The sequence below is a fragment of the Desmodus rotundus genome, chromosome 2 (assembly GCF_022682495.2).
Source record: "Desmodus rotundus isolate HL8 chromosome 2, HLdesRot8A.1, whole genome shotgun sequence".
NCBI lineage: Eukaryota > Metazoa > Chordata > Mammalia > Chiroptera > Phyllostomidae > Desmodus > Desmodus rotundus.
This window is the reverse complement of record NC_071388.1, coordinates 188264192-188285791: the sequence shown is the minus strand read 5'-3', so window position 1 is coordinate 188285791 and position 21600 is coordinate 188264192. Positions and strand designations below refer to the sequence as shown.

The following is a 21600-nucleotide window of genomic DNA, read 5'->3' as shown; positions in this document are numbered from 1 at the left end:
CAGAGATATCCTAGTACCAAAAAACCAAATCCATAAATTTCAACAGCTCAGGCTTCACTCAACTGAAGTGTAGATTATGACAGTGTTGGATGAGTTGAGGAAAAAGAAAATGGCAAGACATGAATTCAGATCAAATTCTACTGGAGAACTGAACTAAAGAGTTTGACTTGCATACTGAATATATTTATAACTCTTTTCCAGGAAGTGGTCACTAATTTTTGCTAGAAAAAAATAACAGCACAATTCTTTGAAAATAGTGTTTGTATAGTTGTCTGTGCAAAATAAATCAATGTTGACAAAAAAAAACTTTTTGTGTGCTTGTGTTTGGGTCCATTTTGAAGCTAGGTGGCTTACTTCCCGTGTCTCAAAGCAGTTCACAAATTCGCAAAAGAACTGCTTAGATGAACTAGTTAGAATTCTTCAGAGCGCAGGGGCAAATGGCTTTGCTTGAATTCTGTAAGACTCAGAAGAGGGACGTGTTGCAACCCTCGGCAAGCCTCGGGGCATCCGGGCTGCGGGTGCCGCTCCGACCAGCACTCGGGCGCTTTTAACTCCAGGACAGCGCGTCGTTTTCCGGGAGGGCCTGCAGAGTGGGACGGTCCAGCCGACAGCCCGCCCACCAGCTGTCCCGCCCTCGAGTCCCCCCGAAGTCACGTCCTTCACCCCAGCTGTCTTCCCCGTCCCAGCCATGGCTTCACGCCTCCTGCGCGGGGCCCTGCGCCTGTGCAGCCGGAGCGCACCGCGCCCGCCGCTTTCCGCGAGGTGAGTGTCCCGCTCGGGCCAGCGGGCCCCCAGGCTGCCTGGCCTGGGCGGGGAAACCCACGCTCCCGGGGACAGGGATCCAAATGGCGCGTATGCCCGGGGGTGACAGCTGCGGCCCGGGGCTGCGGCTGCGGCTGGCTGTGCAGACCAGAGAGGGTGCGGCAGGGTCTGCGGTCAGATGGGAGCTGTGAGGACCCTAGCGAGGCCGAAAGGCGGGTTTCGCCAAACCCTTTCTCCCCGTCCCCTCCAGCGTGTCGGCTCTGCGGTTCGGAAGCAGGGGCGGGGGTCACCTGGGGCATTGGGCTCGTGCGGCTCGTGCTGCCTTGGACTGTAGAACTGGCTGAAGGCAGCGACCCACAGCGAACTCGGGGCGGGTCCCCACGTCCTCATGGATCTGGGGAAGGCACGGGCGTGGGCCTGGAGAAGTGTCTCCCAGAAGACACTCTGGGATAGAAGATGCCTGGCATGGCCCCATCAGACAAGGACATTACTACAGATTTACGAACAAATGCTTAATTAATAAAACGCAGAGGAGTTCGTGGAGACAGTCTCTAAGTGGCTCGATGACTGTTAAGGTAGTGTTTATAAGGTCGGATCTTCAGATGCCAGGATGACACATAAAATCCATTCATTGGATCAACAGGAATCAGGTAGGATTCGCTGTTAATGAGGGTAACAGGACAGATAAGTTAGCTCCTTACAGCATTGTGGTACTCTAAGATATTCTGGGACCAGGGAGACAAATGCCTGCTATTCCTGAAGAGCTGGGGTTGGCTTCACAGAGAAAGTAACTGGACTATAGGATACTCTTACTTTTCCAAGCTCTTGCCCAGAACTTCATAAGACAATGATCCTCGAATTTTTTGATGTCAGAGAGGCGTGTTAGTAAGAAGTTAGGAAAATTTCTAAGCAAGTGGAGTTGGGAAACTAAGACAGATAGCTAAACAAGCTAGTGGAACATTTTATAGCCAGATGAATTTACACTCACCAGGTGGAAAACCCTGGGTGCTCAGCAATGGGCAAAACTGGCATCCACCTCGCGCCACCACCCCCACACACCCAGGGAGGCCTTTCCTCCAGTGGTACATTGCTGGCCTGGTCATGTGGTTTAGACCCCCTGCCCTCGTGCTGACCAATCAGTGGAGACCGCACCTCTGGAAGGGCACACTTGGAAAAGCTGATAAATATTCTATTGAGATCCTCCTCAAAGACCTTCCATGAATCCCAGCTTTTAAAACCCTCAAAACAAAGGACCAGCTCAAGCTCTCCTAAACTTTAAAGGTCCCCATGAGACTTGCAACCAGGGGAGAAATGGGTGGCATCGGCTTGTCCTGGGCTAACCCCCTGAACCTATCTCCAAGGCCCCCTTTTCTCTGACTCTCCAGTGAGCTGATGCAGCCCCCTCCTAGGATCATTTCTTTCCTGAAAACATTTTTAGAGAACCAAAGCAGCCCTGCCTAGTCTCTCTCCCGTTGCTTCTTGTCATGAGCTATGTTTGTGATATAGTCTTTCCTCTAGGTCAGCCGGGCAACTGCTTGGCTAGCTGCCTGCTGAGAAGCCCAGCACCAATGAATAGGCAAGAGTCACACACAGTAACTATGCAGCTATTCACTCAGCTTTTATTGAATTCAGGGTCACTCAAAGTAGAACATCAACATATATTAACATCATACTCACACTCCAAGAGAAATATAACATACACACGTAGCAATCAGTGGGGGATAATGAACCCCGAGTCCCAGTGTCTCAGTCTGCAGGTCTGGGAGACAGCACGATGGGCAAGGATCTCCTGAGCCAGGTGGGCAACTGGGCAGATGAAGTCTTCAGTCCAGCAGGGCAGGGCCTCTGGTGGCTGATGCCAAGGGAGATCAGCACGACATGGAGCAGTGCACTCGTATGTGGAGCTCGGCTGTCTCAACAGTGGTCTGGAGCCTGCCTCAGTTATACCTTGAAAGTGGTGTACTCCATCCTTCTGGGTCTTCACTAAATGTCTTGGCATCCCAAATGCCAAGTGGGGAATTTGCCCAGGAGCCTATGGGAGGTACATGGCTGTTCTGCTTGACACCCCTGCTGTCAAGTGGGGAATTTTCCCAGGAGGCTATCTATGGGTGGTCCTGCTCTGCAGACATGGCTGCTCTGACCACATGTGCAGATACCTTAGGTGTGTCTCCTTGCCAGATGTGTTAACTCTGGCTTAGATAATTTTCCTCTTGAACAAAAGTGTCATGGCTGACTGACAGCTGTTTTAGTTGACATAAGGGATTTCACTTTGTTTTATGTACTTTATGCTATCTTGATCAGAAAAATGCCATTTTATTAGTCCTGCTTTCCACACTTCTTCTATCCTAGGCCCTTCCTTGTTTCACTGTCCCCAGCTTTCAATCACTTAGAGTCGTTTTGTGAAATCTTTCCTACGCAATGTCAAGATCGCACACACTACCAGTGGGCCCTAGGTAGACCTGCTCTGGGCCTGTCCCCCGTCTGGTAACATTAGGACTCCATTAAGCTCTTGAAAATAGAGAATCTCAAAGATCTTCTGTTTATGTGGATTGTATCTATCAATATCAATAGATATCTGCAAAACTGAGAAATTTTACAAATATTTAGTTCATTTAAAAGTAAGACAAATAAACCCATTACATGTTAACATATCATTTTTATGAAAAATTACCCTCCCCCCCCTAAAAAATGAGAAGAGTCACATTGTCTAAGGCTTGCAGATCCCTTGGTGTCCTGCTAAATAGAAGACAGCTCAATTCTCATCTGCTTCTGCATTAGGGCTATTGTTATTTTGGTTGAAGTACACGAATGAAATTTCTCATGCAGGGAATGTTAGCAAAAGGAGGACCTCAGAGACCCCCTGAATAGGTCAGGGATTTTGCTGTTATTACAAGAAGCTTCTTAGACTTGAATGCGCATATGTATGAATCACTTTAGGGAAATACAAGATCTGATTCAGTAGGTCTGAGGCGAGATCTGAGATTGTGTGTGTATAACAAGCTCCCAAATGTTGCCAAAAGGGGAGTCTGTCTCCCCTGTATAATGTAAATGAGGTTTAATAAGAAGAAGAAGAATTGGAGCCTAGCCTTAGGAAAACAATGGCCAGTTTATTCAATACAGATTTCCTGGTCTTCATAGGAAGAAAAGGGGCCCATTTATTCAGTACCGGTTCCTCGCCCTTAAAGTAAGAAATGGGAGTTCCAACAAACTTGCCACCAAATGTTTTGATTTTATACGCTGTGCATATTCTCTCTGGAACACTTTTGACTGAATTGAAAGTCTTTATTCTTTCTGACACTTCTTTCACTTTCCTGTGTACTGGTATATTTTGCTTAGAAATATCCAAAGGTTTCCTTAACATAACATGGGAAGTAAAAATTTTAAGATCCAGGCAGACTTGAATGTAAATTCTGCTTTTTTATTTACTAATTATTTTGACAAATGATTCAGTGTCTTATTAAAGTACCAGTTTCTTAGCCTCAGCACATTTTTCCCTCTGGGGAAAAAAATCCCAAGTATGGAAAACCTGTATGGACAAAGGCCTTCACTTCAGTTTTGTTTCTACTAGCAAGAAATTGAAGCCAATCATTTTGATGATGGGAAAGTATTTCTAGGCTGTGTGATGCAACAGGACAGCGGTCTGCAAGGACCCGCGTGTGCCGGTCCCATTGCATCTGCCCTCACCCACTGCTCCTCTTCTCTCTCTACTCACTCCACCCGCACTTGGCCTCCTTGCACTTTGTAGAGATCATCAGATAGCATCTTGCGTCACAGCTTTGCCCTAATTTTATTCTTGTTCTAACATTCTTTTATGCCAGCAATCTGCTTGGCTCACTCTAGCATCTTTGTTTGCGCAAATCTCATTTTCCTAACTCCACCAACCCTGACTGCGCTTTCACATGGGGGCCTTTCCCTGCCTGGGTCCAGACACTTGCATCTGGTCCCTGCTCTACTTTTCTCTTCTGTAGGACTTATTACCTTCTAATATATTACATAATTTGCTTTTTAAGTTATTGATCATTACTATTACTGTTATTCAGTCTCCCCTGAACAGTGTCTGATACAAATAGGCATTCAGAAAGTATTCATTGACTAAATGAATGAATAAGGCATTCAAAGTGATTTTCATGACAAGTAGCAACCAGAACATTTTTTTTTATAAGGACAAAAGGCAGACTGAGTATAGAAATTGTAGTATTAAGTGTTCACAACTAAAGGTTACCATTTAAAAGGCATCTCAGAGTGTTTAATTAACAAATTAAAACTCAACTAAAACAAGTGTAAGACAAAATGACACAAAGTGTATATTAAGTGTATTAGTCAGCTCAGACTGCTGTAAAAAAAAATACCATAGACTGGGTGGCTTAAATAACAACAATTTATTTCTCATAAATCTATAGGCTGAACAGTCCAAGATCAAGGTGCTAACTGATTTCATTTCCTGGTGAGGACTCTCTTCCTGGCTCGGTGGGCACTTTGATTTAGATTTACACCCAAATTGGCTCTATAATGCAACAATAGCATCAACATAGGTTATATCTTATACACTTGCTATGTGAAATTGTATCATCCTGGATCAAATATTAATTTGGAGGGTCTTGCTTAATTGTAAACATTTTACATGACGTGAAGACTTAACAATATTATTTTATTATAATATTTGAATTTTACATAATTCAATCTACATCACTGACAACACTGAAACCAGGAAAAATGACCCGCAGGCTCTACTACCTGCCTCCACGAAAGCCAAACTCTACACAGGTGCTGGTGAGAAGCAGTTTTATTTCAGTGGTTGGCAACCTGAGAAGACGGCAGGCTCATGCCTCAAAAACCATCTTCCCATCTCTGGTCAAACCAGCGATTCTTATAGGGAACTGATGGGAATTCCTAGGGGAGAGTGTAGATATGCAGTTTCTCTTGAGAAAAGGAATTGGAAGTGAGGGGAGGGGCCTGAAACAGAGGCATGCGTTTCCCACTTGGGCTCCTTCTTCTCATTCTAATGTTATCTTACATTGTCTGTGGTTCATTGTTAACGTGTGCTCCTCATTCCAGGAGCCGGTTGTCTCAACAGTAAGAAGAACTTGGCCAGAGGGAAAACATAGGGTTGATTAAAAGCATGGGGTTAATATTATACTTTGATTTGTTACAGAATATATAACTTTGATCACTAGACTAGTTATTTTCAATCACGGTTACACTATTTTACCTCAACTCACACTTATAGTTAGTTCTAGGCATGATTTCCTTTTTTTTGGATTTGGAAATGAAAAGATCATTAAAAAAAAAAAAGGGTAAATTACTTCTTAATCTCATCCAGGTAAGGAAGATCCTATCAAAAGTGGTGGTGCTCAAATTGAAACAGGCCTATCAAATTTCAGATTCTTTCTACCTGCCTCTAAAGTGTCTCTGGAGAAAAAAATCAAGATTTTTCCATGTTGTCCAGTGATGTTAATTTTGGTATGAAGACGAACAATTCACTTAATTTTCTTAATGTATGCATATATATTTTTAAGATGCTCTCATTCTGGAGGGGAGGACCGCCTTGAAAGTCCTTCTGCTAAAAAATTAACAGATATAGGAATTAGAAGAATCTTCTCTTCCGAGCATGACATTTTCCGGGAAAGCGCAAGGAAGTTTTTTCAAGAAGAAGTGATTCCGTATCACACAGAGTAAGTGGCACATTTTTCTTTAAAATAATATACACTAAGAATACAATAAGGACTATTTCCTAGAATGCTGTGGAATGTTCTATAGAAAAAAATATTGTGTTCAGTGCTTTATAAACTTTTTTTTTTACTGTCCTTAATATAATACTGTAAGATTACAAGATTTCTAAGCTAGTTCAAAGCTTTATAAATGAAATTCAAAATATATAGAGGGTGGGGCAGCCCCTCCATCCCCCTAAGTGCAGACACCGTGGATCCCCCAGAACCCCCAGACATGGCGCCAAGGACAGTGCAGGGGGCCGCCTGTGAGAAAGGGAGAGGAGAAGAAAACCCGCGAGGGTGCGAGGCCATGACCACCGCTGTCTTTTCCCTTCTGGAGCCCCCTCGCGCCACCCGCAGCCTAGGGCACATGGGTCGTCTCGTGGGCACAGAGGTCCCGGGACTGCCCCTTTCACCCCTGGCTGGCTCTGTCGGGGCCAACTCGAGCTGAGGCCCAGTCACTCAGGCCATGCTATACCCTGCGGACACTGCAGCGTGTCCTGCTGCTGAGCAACTTATCTAAGAAAAAGATAAAAAATATGAACAGTAAAATGACAACAAACTCACAACTATCAACAACTAAACCAAAAAAAAGAAAAAACAGAAACAAAAACAAACTAAGCAAACAATTAGAACAGGAATAGAATCACAGAAATGGATATCATATGAAGGGTTATCAGTGGGGAGGGAGAGGGGGAGCATGGGGGGAAAGGTACAGGGAATAAGAAGCATAAATGGTAGGTACAAAATAGACAGGGGGGCGTTAAGAATAGTATGGGAAATGTAGAAGCCAAAGAACTGATATGTATGACCCATGGACATGAACTAAGGTGGGGGTGGTGAATGCAGGTGGGAGGGGGTGTGCAGGGCAGGACAGGTGCAGGGCAGAGGGGAATAAAGGGGGAGGGAATGGGACAACTGTAATAGCATAATCAATACATTTTTAAAAAGGAATTTAAAATATATAATTAAAAATATGAAAGGGGTCCAAAAGTAAAAATTCCCAGTTATAGAATAAACTAGTCATGGGGATGTGACACACAGCATGGTGACTGTACTTAATACTACTGTTACAGGAACAGAGCCGAGTCAGGGCTCCCCCACCCCAGCTTGTTGCTCCCTTCTTGCCTGGCTGGCAAGAGACGAATTCAAGTGAGAGACTAACACGTATAGGGGAAATGAGATAGCAAGTTTATTTATGAAATACAGGCAAGCACTCAGGTAGTCAGAATGCCCTACATATGGAGGAAATAAAGTTGTTAGTAAGTTTGTTCTGGACACTTGAGCACCTGGCTACAAGCAGGTACCTAATTCGAGTGCATCAACTATTTGGAGTTCAGAGGTTGTATACTTTAGTTGGCCTCTAGAATCCCCTTCCCCTTCCCCCTCCCCCTCTCCAGACCTTTGGATTAATACACTGTCCCAAAGGCTTTCGTTCTCAGCTAGTGGAGAGGAAAACACAGACTTTGAAGGGCTCCCCTCCTCCTGTGCTATCATAGTTTTGCTGGTGATGTTCAGAATGCCTGGCCATCTTATCAGACCAGGCTCAGGACTGCTAGGTCAGTGAGCGAGACATGTCTCCCTTTTGTTTCCAGCCTCCTGTTTTGAGTTCTTCGTTAGATTGTAATGGTGGGGGCCCTGCTTTATTTCCCCTCCAACTAGTCATTCCTAGCTGCTACCTACAGTAACACTACTGCATTGCATATTTGAAGGTTGATCTTAAAAGTTCTCATTACAAGAAAAAAACTCATAACTGTGTATGGGGGGCAAGTGTAAACTAGACTTATTGTTGTGATTATTTTGCAATATATACAAATAATGAATTATTTTGTTGTACACCTGAAACTAATATAATATTATATGTCAGTTATATCTCAATTTAAAAAATTGCCCTGGCTGGCGTGGCTCAGTGGATTGAGCACCAGCCTGCGAACCAAAGGGTTACCGGTTTGATTCCCAGTCAGGGCACATGCCTGGGTTTCAGGCCAGGTCCCCAGTAGGGGGCGCTCAAGAGGCAACCACACAATGTTTCCCTCTTTTTCTCCCTCCATTCCACTCCATAAAAATAAATAAATAAAGTCTTTTTAAAAGTCTTTAAAAAAATTTAAAAATGTATAAATCGATCTAAGAATAATATTTTTGAAAACTGGTTAAGTGGCAATAAAATGTTAGTCAATTCCATATTATTTCTTTTTCTGTTTCATGAATGAATTAAAATACATAAAAGCTCTAAAGGCCAGCATGATACAAATCTTGGTAGGGAACTGGCTACCTCAAAGTATTTTTTATTACTGGATGAGATTAATTAATTAATAATGATCACCAACTCTATTGACCAAAAATTGTCATTTCTATTAAAACAGGATTTTGCCATGTTTCCAAACATGTATTCAATGCCACTACTTTCCTACAATTGGCATCGTTTTCAAAAATTATTTAGAAATAGCTTTCATTAAGTTTTTATTAATACTTCTTGGTAAGACTGACAAAAACTAGCTAAACTCTGATGCCATATACAGCTAGTCTTTGGTGAAAAGTAATGAGGTTCTTCAAGACAAAAGAAATGTAGTATACTTCGCTCTAAGAGCATTTTTTGTTCATTTATTGACTCTCTTAAATTTCATTCCAGAAAAATTGTTGGTGAGAACTTGAAGTAAAAATGATGAAAGTTGACAAATTGGAGTCAATAATAAAATAATTTTCAAAGCCACTTTTGATAGTATACAAAACACACCAAAACAACACATAATAATCAACCTCTTCCCTTTAAAATTTCTTGAAGTATCTGTATTTACCTTTAATCACTACCTTCAAGTGCCAGTACCTCACTACCTAACTACCGCTTCAAAAAAATTCTCAGATTCTTGAACCCCAGCTAGCCATATCGTTCCTCATCGTGTCGTTTTTAAAGAAAAGGAGCAGCTGCACCCTCTTACCCAAACATATCACCTTTTCAGAAGTTCATTTGTCAGAGCCGTGCGGCGAGGTGCGTCTGCTCTTTCGTTGTTCTACTAAAACCGGAGTAGCGCTGACTGCCCTGGTCAGTCCCTTTGTACGTGCTTATCCCGCAAGCGCAGCGCGGTAAGGAAACGCGCAGACGGCAGTTGTCTTTACAGGACAGGTTGGGCAAATTCCATGACTGTACGACACAACTAAGCTTGCTGCCTAAGACTATCAGCTGAGAGGTACTTAACCCCTGAATGTCAGCGGATGCAAGTTGGAGGCCCAATAAGTAGTATGGAGGGAGAACAGGGGGCGAACATGGCAAATATAAGTAAGAAAGAGAACAAGAACAAGGAGAAATAATACAATAGTCAGATGCAAATAGGAGGAGTCAGAGGCAAACAGAAGGGCACGGAAGATGTCAACAATAATTACCTGGAATTAAAAGTGTACTTCCACACAAAATTATTCATGAATCTCAGTTGTCAATTTAAAAAAGAATATGAAAAAAGCTTTTCTGATTTTAAAATGTTTGTTATTTGCAGATGGGAGAAAGCTGGGGAAGTGAGTAGGGAGCTTTGGGAAAAAGCTGGAAAGCAAGGACTGCTCGGTATCAATATTGCAGAGCATCACGGTGGCATTGGCGGGGACTTGTATTCGACAGCCCTGGTTTGGGAGGAGCAGTAAGTATGGGGACATTGGAAGTTCAGTCTTGTTTGTAAGCACACTGCTCACCTTTCCGAGATGATCATAAATAATGCTTCCTAATCTTTTCATGGCAGTGAAAATTCAGTATCAAATGTAAAGGTTTATATCACCCATATACTCTTGCATATTTTTTAAAGGTAGGAAGGTAGGAAAACCCCCTTTTAAGTTGTTTAATCAGAGGCTGTTGGAAATTACATAGATAGTTTCATTTCTAATTGACCCATTTGGTTATTTTTCTCTCTTTTGAAAAGATACGTGAAAGAGAATAGAAGACTGGAAAAAATATTTCTATTAAATATAATAAAAGTTTAAAATACAAGAACAAATAAAGATTTTAGTTGATAAATGGGCAAAAGATTTAAACCAACAGTTCAGCAAAAAAGAAATGCAGGTAGGTTTTTTTAGATGCAAAAGTCCATCCTTACTACCAATCAAATGCAAATTAAATTGACTGAGATATATCATTTTGATTATCTACAAAAGTTAGTGAAAACAAAAAATCGTAACACCCAGTGCTGACAAGGTTGCAGGGAAAATGACATACTCCCGAACCTTTGGTAGCATTATAAGGTAGAACAATAAATGTTTCAGGAACTAAAAATATAGATACTTATAAAAATGAAACTATTTCTGCTCTTTGATCTAGGATACTGCTTTGGGGAATTTATCTTAAGGAAATAATTTAATAGAAAAAATAGGAGCTATATAGAGAAATAATTATCATGTTAGGTCATAAACCCCAAATTTGGAGGTAGTCTAAATGTCTGGCAGTGGGAGAATGAAAAGGTAAATTATAGTACACAAGCAATTCATAATATTTTGTAGGTATTTAAGATTATTATTATGACAACTAGGTAAAAAATAGGATTTTTTCACATAATTTAAAAAGAAGCCAGCTAAGTGCAAAACTCATGCTACGACTGCAGCTATGTTAGAATAGAGTGTCATGGGAAAGGTAATTTGCTAAAATGAAATTAGTTGCTGTGTTAGGGTAATACAGTTATAGTTCATTAATATTTTTTAATGTTTTATCTTTTAATTTACTAAGTGTTCATCAAACTTTATTAGAGTACTGTTACTATGTTAGAACCAAGAAGTAAAAGAATAGTAAAAACTAAGAGAGAAAACCTTCCAGAGCTTTATAGGTTTGGGGGAAGACATGCTATTATAACACTAAGACCTTTAATATTGTGTTGTTTTTTCAATTGAAAATCAGAGAAACTAAAAACAGAACAAGATAACTATTTTGTACTTTAAATTTTCTTCTTTTTTTTCCTTAAGAGCCTATTCGAATTGTACAGGCCCGGGTTTTAGTCTCCACTCAGATATCGTCATGCCCTACATTGCAAACTATGGCTCAAAAGAACAGATTAAGCACTTCATCCCCCAGATGACTGCAGGGAAATGTATTGGCGCCATAGCGATGACGGAGCCTGGGGCTGGAAGGTAAATGAACATTTCATTGGTTTTGAAGACTAGTAAGCAAAGCTCTGCCAGCAAAAATTTGTCTCAGTACTTGCTTTATACAAAACTATGAGCCATATGCTTGGAGGAATACAAAGATGAACACAGCATAATTCACACCTTTAAGGAACTTCAAACTCCAATAGGAAAATAAGGCCTTATATACAAATAGCAATAAAGCAGGTTGTAATACCTGCTGTGTATGAGATATTATTTACATAGGTAATGCAAATAAAATGATAGGACATGAAATTTAGACGTGGTGTGACATGCACATACAAATGTTCAGCAGGCTACTAAAATACGGATTTGAAACTCTGGAGACATGCTAGAATGGCCGTAGGTTTTAAAAGCCATTCATAAAAATGAGTAAGTCTGTTTATTCAGTCATTTGGCAGTTACTTAGTAACACCCTTCAGTGCGCCATGTATACAGTGGTGAACAAAACAGAGCAGCCTACGTGCTTATTCAGGAGAATGAGAAGAAACAAATAAGCAGGTATATTCACAAGTATAAATTGTAATAAGTACTATGAAGAAACAAGGGACTATGTTACATAGAGACTGATGGTGCCTGTGTGTCTGGTAGGAAGGGGAAAAATGAATTTAGATATGAGTGCTAGAGAAAGCCTGTGGAAAATGGTTATATTTACACTGAGATCTGATGAATGAGAAATCACCGGTTATTCAAGAATGACTGGATATGTCACTTGGTGGAACCGGATTTCAAGGGGTAAAGTGAAAGGATGGAAAGCTTGGGTATTATGTTTCCCTTGAACTTGTAGTCCCTCAAAATGTGTTAACAGACAGAAAGATTGAGTTTGATGGAAATCTATACATTTCCATCATGAGCACAAATGGAGTGAGTTTGAAAAGGCGATAGGATTAGAGTGAGGAGTTAGTAATGTCCAGGCCACAAGGAGGCTGAGAGTGGAGAAAATGTCATGGCAGTCTACAGGTAACCTGCGAATTGTGATTTCAGCAGAGAGGAAAGGCAGAAGTAACTTCGGAAGGAGTGGTGTGGGTATTGAGCAAACAGGCAGAGCATACAGACTAATCTTTTTCAGAGTTAGGTGGTGAAAGGAAGTGTAGGGAGGGAACAGTAGTTTGACAAGCCAGCATGGTAAGGGAAATTTACATCCAAGAGAACAGCAATGTATAGGCCAACGAGAAACAGGCAATGTAGAGGAAGAATTTAAAGATGTGGCAAAGCAGAATTAAAAATCTAAGGCTTATTTCTGCAAACATCAGGCCCTGATGTTTTAGATTTTCTCTTTTGACAGTGCTGTTTATTTTTAAATGTCTTAATATTTCATAGTGTCATTTGGCAGTATGCTTCCACTGTGTTTATCTTTCCCAGATACAAACCTGTAATTTCAGGCCAATACTGATACTTAATTGTGCCAAAATAAGAGGTTTTTTGCTTACTTGTTTTGCCTAAAACTGTTACCTAAAAGAGGTAGGAATTTAATCTTTCTTTGCTTTTAAGATAATTCTCTAAGATAACTGGCCAATAGCCCAGTGTTCTGATGCATCACACTAAGTTCCAGTTCCAACCGGCTGTGCGTTTGTTCTGACCCAGAGGCAACCGGAGAATGAAAGATCTTGATGTATCTCCAACTTAATTCATACAAACAAAGGGTTGCTTGATTTTTGTTTACTTAAATTTGCTGTCCTTATCTGTGGTTACGTAATTATGAGGGAAAGAGAATAAGAATGGAGGAAAAAGAGGCAGATTTTGGGGGAAGTTTGGTGAGAATAATGGAAAGATAGCCAATCAGTTCAATATTTAGGGATAAGGAAAGGAGCTATGTGGCCAAGAGAATGCAAAAATGGAGAAGAGCTGCGTGTGAAGATGATTAGGGATTTGAGGAATTACGGTGAGAAATAAAGAAAAAGCCTGCGGCCCTGGCTGGTGTGGCTCAGTGGATTGAGTGCCGGCCTGCAGATTGAGGGGTTGGCCGTTCCATTCCTGGTCAGCGCCCAGGCCTGGATTTCAGGCCGGGTCCCCAGTCAGGGGCTTGCAAGAGGCAACCAATCGATGTAATGTTTCTCTCACACATCAGTGTTTCTCTCCCTCTCTTTCTCCTTCCTTTCCTCTTTCTCTAAAAATAAATAAATAAAATATATATGTTTTTAAAAGAAAACAGATATGGGAGGGGAAGAATAAAGAAGATGGGACATGGTTCATTTCACCTGCTTTCAGAGATGGCTTGGCCACACTGTTTTCTTGCTTTGGTTTGGCCTTCACAGAAAAAAGGTTGAGTTTGCTGGCAAAGATCCAGGGCTTCACGGGCTTTTTTCCTTTCCACATACATAGGGGACTCCATTATGTATAATTACACATATTTGTATAATACCTTAACATTTCATACACCTTCATGTTGATTTTCTTATTTGGCTATCATAATAACCTGTATAAAATATAGAGATAGTGTGATCCTTTTGTAAAGAGAATCCACTTCTTGCCTCTTCTACCTCCTGGTGGCTGACAGCATCCATTGCCTTGTGATCTTATCACTCCAGTTTCCGCTTCTGTGGTCACATGGCCCCTCCTCTTCTGTCTTTGTAATCTCGCTTGCCTCTCTTTCGTAAGAACATTCGTGATTGTATTTAGGGCCCATTAGACAATCTGAAATGATTTCCCCATCTCAAGTTAACACAACTCAAGGCCCTTTTTCCATATAAGGTAGCACTTGCAGTTTCCAGGGATTAGGCCCTGCCATCCTTGGGGGTCCTTAGTCATTATAGGAGATCTTGAACTGGAAACTACCTCAACAATAGGAGATTGTTTTTTAAAAAAGAAAAATCATTATAAATCCATAGGATGAAATTCTATGCTGCTAATAAAATTTATTTTATAGAAAAACTTTGGATATAATTAGGAGGTCAAAGTCATATGTATGGCTCCATTTTTATAAAAATGAATATATGTGTATATCTGTTTTTATGGAGAAATACTGAAAGAATATATATTTTTTAATGTTCATTCCAGGATGTGAAATATTTACTATATCATTTTCTCCTTTGTCTGGAAAACTGTCTGAATTTTTATATTTTAATTATGAATATTTGTTTATGGTATTAAAAATACAACTTATTTTATATTTAGAGAAATAATTGAGTTTGAGAGGAAGCTTGTTAGGGGAGGTGGCATTTGAAACACCCTTTTAAATAGCTAAGCTTTTGATCAATAGAGGTGGGGAAGGAACCAAGGTGAACGGAGGCAGGCAAGTGCGAGGCAGACAATCTCAGGGATAAGGGAGGCCTTGAAAAATCACCTGAGTCCAGTTTGGGGGCCTCGAATGCTAGCTGGGCCTTGTTATGCTCTATAATATCTGACCAGTTTATTCAATCTTAAATGATATATTTATTTGTATAAATGATTTTGAATATAATACATTAGATATTTTTAGTGCATGTGTGTGAGAATTCCTCATGGTGTAACCAGTTTAACGTATCATATCATATACACACTTACCTGAGAACACTGGCATGATTCAATTTTTATTAATTAATGAATGTTTTATCCTTTTTTTACAATTTCAGTGATTTGCAAGGAATAAGAACAAATGCCAAAAAGGATGGAAGTGACTGGATTCTTAATGGCAGCAAGGTGTGTGGGAGGGGCTTCCAGAGCCCTTCTCTCCAGAGTCGTGCTGTGGCAACAGTGTCTTAAGACTGCTGAGTAGTGACTCCACCACATCTCGGGAGACCCGCACAGGAACTGAGATTATCTGAGTTCACACAGGCATTGAGTGGTTGCGTTTTGCCAACAGTTAGAATGTTGCAATTTTTATATTATAAAAGATCTATTCCATTTCTCTGGTCCCTTTGCATGCCCCCTCGCTAATATAGAAAATATTAGTTTAGATTCCAAACAGTTTTCATCAGGCCAGAAAAGGAGAAGGTAAGGCTCACTCCAAACAAGAAACAAATAATAGTTAATAAATTTGATGTTGATGAGCAACTGGGGAAAATGCTTCCTTTGTAGACATCATGAAGCGTTTCAAAAGATCTTAGGAGAGGAAGATATCTTTGATAGAATCTGAGAGCCCTTCAGTCCTTCTGAGAGCACATCAACCCACTGATAAAATTGGAAAGCTCAAGAGTAAATATATTCCTTAGAATCTAATATCACTCACAGCAGAGGTTTTTGTTTACCTAAAATTGTGTCTGGTATATACTCAGTAAATATATTTGTTGTTGACTGAGTGTTGAAAAAGAAGATGTTCATTGTCTCTGCAGGATGAAGGCCTGCATAGGCTTCATCCTTCAAAGCATTGGGCTATTTTCCTTCTACATTTTAATAACCTTATGTATAAATAATTAATAGTCCAGCTACTGGGAGAGAATACAGAGAGTTATAAAGCATGCATTGTCTGGTTTAGTCTTCTTGACTCTACCTCCCCCCAGTCTTGACTCGCGCATGGACTTGGATTATTGTGGAGCATCACAGTATGCTTGGGGTTTTCCAGGTGTTCATTACTAATGGGTGGCTAAGTGACGTTGTGATCGTAGTAGCAGTCACAAATCGGGAAGCTCGCTCTCCTGCTCATGGCATTAGCCTTTTTCTGGTGGAAAATGGAATGAAAGGATTTATCAAGGGACGAAAGCTACATAAAATGGGACTAAAAGCCCAGGTAAGTCAAAATAAATCATATTCAGGTAATAGTTGAGTTTACTCAATTTTTAATAATAAGTTCTTATGTATAAATAATTGAATGTACTCAGTTATGCCTTATATAATATATAGAACTACATAAGCACAATCATACCTTCCAATGCTGAACTTCTAAAAAAAAAATGCTCTTCAGAAATGATCATGGATATTTATTCCACTGTTTGTGCAACTGTATCTTTTTCTGTGGTCGACAGTGCAAGTGAATCAGGATGTTTTAAATATCTGCTTTAGAAATGACTTAGAAATTAAATGATAATTGGGACTCTTTGAATTTAATTAAAGAAAATTATGAAATAAAAAAGTATTTTTTCTATTATCTGGTAACTACTTTGTGATTTTTTAGTTACTATAAAGAAAAAAATTTTTAGTTACTATTCATTAACAATCCTCAGTTGTCAGTACCTACAGATCTGGACAGTATTGGAGCCACAGTGGCAGTGTGGTGTAGTGGGTGAGGCAGAAGTTCTGGAATCCAGTGAACCTGGATTTGAATCCCTGGCTTACCCCTTACTGGTTGTGTTCATTAACCACTCCAATTTGGCTCCCAGTTTTGTGAGGGGTTTTTCTTAAATGGAAATAATCTCCTCATCGGGTTCTTATGAGATTTAAATGGGTAATGCTGTACTTAATTGTATGTCCCCTTAGGACACTGCAGAATTATTCTTTGAAGATGTACGGTTGCCAGCTAGTGCCCTACTGGGAGAAGAGAATAAGGGCTTCTATTACCTTATGCAAGAGCTTCCGCAGGTGAGAAGTTTTAAAGATTCTGTCTTTTGATTAGATAATAGACTCGAATAAAGTAATATAGAACTACATAAATCCATGCATATAAAACTTATAATATAGTCAATCATTTGACTATAACTTAAAGTTGTAAAAAAATAGTTGTAGGCTAGCTAAGTGAGTAACTGAACTTGGGGATATTCAGTCAAAGCTTGTGAGTAGGGAAAATAGGTATTTCAGTTCCGTGATTCCTTTTTGTAACAATTTTAGCTTCTGAACCACAGGTCAAGAATTATTATGCTTTTGTAAGGAAATATTAGCCAAAACGTCTGGCAGGGTTTTAAAAAAATAATAATACCTGGGAATCAAAGAGGAAAACTGTAAGCTCAAACTGAGTACTTTTAGCCATGTAGGGTCAGCCCTCACATCTATGCTTTGGAGTGTGGTTGCTGAGTACTCATTAAGCCTGGCATGCCAGCGTAAGAGGCCTCACCTGCCTAGAAACTGCCATAGCATCAGCTAAACCTGAAGTTGGGACAAGGGCTAGGAACACTGGCACAGAAATGGAATATGAGCGTTGTCCCGCAGACCAAAAGGTCACTGGTTCAGTTCCTGGTCAAGGCGCATGCCTGGGCTATGGGCTAGGACCCACAGGTCCTGGGTTGTGGGTGTGTGAGAGCACATTGTGTTTCTTTCCCTTCTGTGCCCTCCATGCCCCTCTCTCTAAAAACAAGTACATAAAATCTTTAAAAAAAAGAAATGGAGTATCAAAATCACCAGCAAGATGGAATTGAACTAAGTGTGAATACTTTTACACTAATAGGTGGAATTTAAGCTATGCACTTAAAATGTTGTCCACAGATATTGCAAGGATATGTGCTACAGAGATCGATAAGTCAAAACCAACGACTTCAGAATTCTTTTCTCATGGATGAGCCAAGAGAGGAGGGAATTTAATAAATTGCATATATATCTACATACACATGGTAAAGACAATCAATCATAAACAGAAAGGACTTGCTTTAGGGAGTTATTACAGATATGTCAAAATATTACACATCTCGGTAGGAGCCTTTTTTATAAACAGTTAAGAAATAAATTACTTGGAGTTTTTTAAAGATTATTTATGGGGTTTATTATCATTGAAATCATGTGAAAACCACTTGTGTAATTAAAATAATGTTCAAGACTTAATTTTGGGGTTATAGGAAAGGCTTTTGATTGCCGAAATAGCAATTTCAGCCAGTGAATTTATGTTTGAAGAAACCAGGGACTACGTTAAACAGAGAAAAGCTTTTGGGAAAACAGTTGCGCACATACAGGTAAGCTTGCCGTCGTGGTTTACTATTAGACGATATCAATTACCCTTCTGAAATCGGTCAAGGCTGAACACAAATATGGAGTAAATCTCATTGAGGTGGTATTAGAGTCCACAGACTAGATGAGATCACCGAGGACGAGGGAATAGACAGTAAGACAAGAAGAGATCCTAGGACAGAATCCTGAGAGGAAAAAAGAAAATGACAGAATTTAAAGGTGGAGTTGGAAAGGAAGAGCCTACAGAGGCAACTGAGAATGAACACCAAAAAAGAGAAAGCATAGCAGGCAAGTGTCATGGAAGCTGAAGGAAAAGAGAATTTCAAGTAGGAGGAAGTGGGGCCAAAGCTGCTTGGAGGGAAAATGAGAGGAAGGTCAAAGAGTGCCCACTGGATGTGATGGTACAGAAGTGTTTTTGTAAGAGTCACTAACGGACTGGTGTGGGGGTGGTGCCAGAATAGAGTGAGTGAAGGAATAAATGGAAATGAGGAAGTAAAAATATACCAATGGTAGGCAACTCTGTCCTGAGTTGGCCGTGAATGGTAACTGGAGGTTTGAAATCCCCTCTTCAGAGTGAGAGTCTGAACTAACTAGAGAAGAATGGTAAGCCCGCTAGCAGTATTGGGGACCCAGGTGAAGTCATGGATCATGCATGCATAGGGGGACCTTCTACTTTTTTGTGTATCAGCTTTTCTAAAAGGATTTAGCTGCCTGGGTTCAGGCACAGAGAAAGTGGATGATGGTGTTTAAGTTTGGTTTTGCCAGCAAGTGTAAGGTATTTTCAGAAGAACTCAGCATGTGATATCCATAATCACTAAATATGCCAATCAAATTTTAGACCGTCTAGTGTCACCTTAAATGAAGGAACAGTTTATAAACAATGCAGTTGTCAAATTGGTGAAACATTTCACCAGCAAAGAAAAGAAAACCAAAAACAACCCTGATTTTGAAAATCAACTTGAAAAGTTTTAAGTAGAATGACTTGGCTGAAAGGCTTTGTGAAGGGAAAAGGAGAGATAAAACACTTTAGAACCAGCCTGGTAGGAATTAAGCCCAGCTGTGGTTTAACTCTTAGCACCGCTTCTTGCATACCTGTGGTCTGGGGAAGTTGTATCACCCGTCTCAGAAATATTCTCTGATTTGCCAGATGTGAATAACATCACCTCAGGGAGCTACTGTGAGGGTTAGATGACGTAATACACATACAGTGCTCAGAATATTGTCTGGCAAAGTAGGCATTCATTAAATTTGCTTCTCCACCCTCTTAAGTAATGTCTTCCTCTATTTTGTTCCAATACAGGGAGCCTTTTTTATCAACTTCTTGCTCCTGGTCTGGACCAACTCCATGTCATTTTGGGACCCTTTTGCTACCTACACATTCATCAGGTTAACTTTTCCCATTCTGAAAAGACTTCTTTACATCCTAATTTTCTAACTGACATAACATAACTACATACAGTTGTTCTGAATCTATAAAGTGAGGCACATTCTTGGCCAAGAAAACATTTTAAGAAACAGTGTGATTTGACCTCCCTAGATATTATACTTTATACTCCCTTGCATTTATGTATCACGGATCTACACATATCAGTGGTTCTCGACCACTGCCGTCTGCCCCCAGGTATTTACAAAGGTCAGAGAAGGTGGTGCAGAGCCCTGGAGGCCAGTGTTGTTAAACGTTCTGTAATTCAGAGATGCTTTGTAGGACAACTAATTGTCTCAGTCAAGATGCCAATAGTCTCCCATAGAAAATATTCACACACATGATTTATTCCTTTTTGTTTCACAGAGCAAATATTATTGATTATCTTCTAAAGGTTGTGTGCTCAGGTGTAATTTTACAGGTATGACTCTGGAAGTCCACGCTATAGGCTTCAAGCAATATCAAGGGAGTGATGCCACTTGGTGTCACCCTGTGATTTTCCCAGCCTTACTCAAAGCTTACTTGCTTCTGAAATCCAGCCACCACCACTTTCACATCAAAAATATTTATTAAAACACTCATGCATTTAGACCTATTTTGAGTAATGTAAAAAAAAATATGTTTTTCATTCCCTTGGAAATATACAATTCCTGTGCTTATGGAAGTTGTATTAAATCACAACAAAGATGACTGTAATATTACCCAGATTGTGTAGCTCAGAATGTTAAATGTGGTTTGACATTTCCTAGACATTAAATGTGAGGGAAATATTTGTGTGTGTGTGTGTGTGTGTGTGTGTGATAACAAAAAGAGAATAGTTTCAATTTCTTGCAAAGAAAGCAGGTGCCCATTTTTGGGTGCCTTCTTTCCAAGGTAGTTTACTAAAATTTCACTAGGTGGCAGTAGCATTCTACTTCCACCTGCATGTTAATTGACCGGAATAATATCGTTTTCCAAGTCAATGCATGTTTTGAGATTTCTGAGATATTTCTTCTAGTCTTTCTGATTTATCTAGATAAGTAGCTTTGAATAATATTTTAATATTCGATCTAGGAATTTAATGTATTCAGAGAAGAAGAAGGACCAGTACATGCCTACGCACCCTGTTCTGGAGCGGGGGCGCTACAGTTCTAGTCATTACATTGAACAGAAGACTTTTAAACGCCATATTATTCTTAGCTAAACATCATTTTATGAACATGTAACAATTCAGTTCTCTTTCTCTTTTTTGTCCTTGAATTTTAAACGTGGCGATTCTCTCTAACCATCCAGATGTATTTCACAACAATTTGCTTTCTTTTTCGGATGGAGACCTACCGAACTTAAGTAGTAATAAAATTTCCATTTCTTTTCATTCATACTTTATATATTTGACGTTAAGTCAAATTTTCCATGGAATAGACAATACAACTGTAAAACTCAGATATTAAATAATGGTAATGCTGTCATTTATCATTATTTTACATTGTGCCTATGTGTCAGACACTGCTAAATGGATTGTCTCATTTTTTTCACAGCAACTCTATGTAATAACTGTTATATTTGTCCTTATTTTACAGAAAAGGAGATTGAAAGGTAGAGAGGTTAAGTAACTTGCCCAAGATTACATAGATATTCTAACTCCAGAACCTACACTCTTAACTCAGATGCCAGTTTTCTTACCCAGAAATTTAAGGTAGATAGACTTTTTTCTTTTACCTTCCCTTTACCCATGTTCAATTAAATGAAAATTCAGTGTTCTTTTCTAATGTGAACTTTAGTTATTTCCCGGGTAGTATGTGCTGTTAATTCTTAGGACACAAAGTATTAAAAAAAGAATAGGAGGAGAAAAAAATAACACTTCTTACATTCCTCAAAAAATGGAATATC

General features: G+C 39.9%; 1 protein-coding gene across 2 annotated transcripts in view; it reads left to right on the top strand.

Moving 5' to 3' along the window:
- Positions 1–606: 606 nt before the first annotated feature.
- The window catches only part of ACADL (acyl-CoA dehydrogenase long chain), a 31253-nt gene continuing 10259 nt past the window's right edge, over positions 607–21600 (top strand). Inside the window, exons 1-8 of one of the 2 annotated variants that reach the window (XM_024563793.4) lie at positions 607–762; positions 6279–6434; positions 9959–10096; positions 11403–11567; positions 15134–15200; positions 16063–16227; positions 16914–17015; positions 18200–18313. In XM_024563793.4, coding sequence (XP_024419561.1) covers positions 689–762; positions 6279–6434; positions 9959–10096; positions 11403–11567; positions 15134–15200; positions 16063–16227; positions 16914–17015; positions 18200–18313 — 981 coding nt within the window. In that variant the 5' untranslated portion in view covers positions 607–688. The remainder of the gene's footprint in view (positions 763–6278; positions 6435–9958; positions 10097–11402; positions 11568–15133; positions 15201–16062; positions 16228–16913; positions 17016–18199; positions 18314–21600) is intronic. The other variant, XM_045198225.3, reaches the window with a different exon arrangement.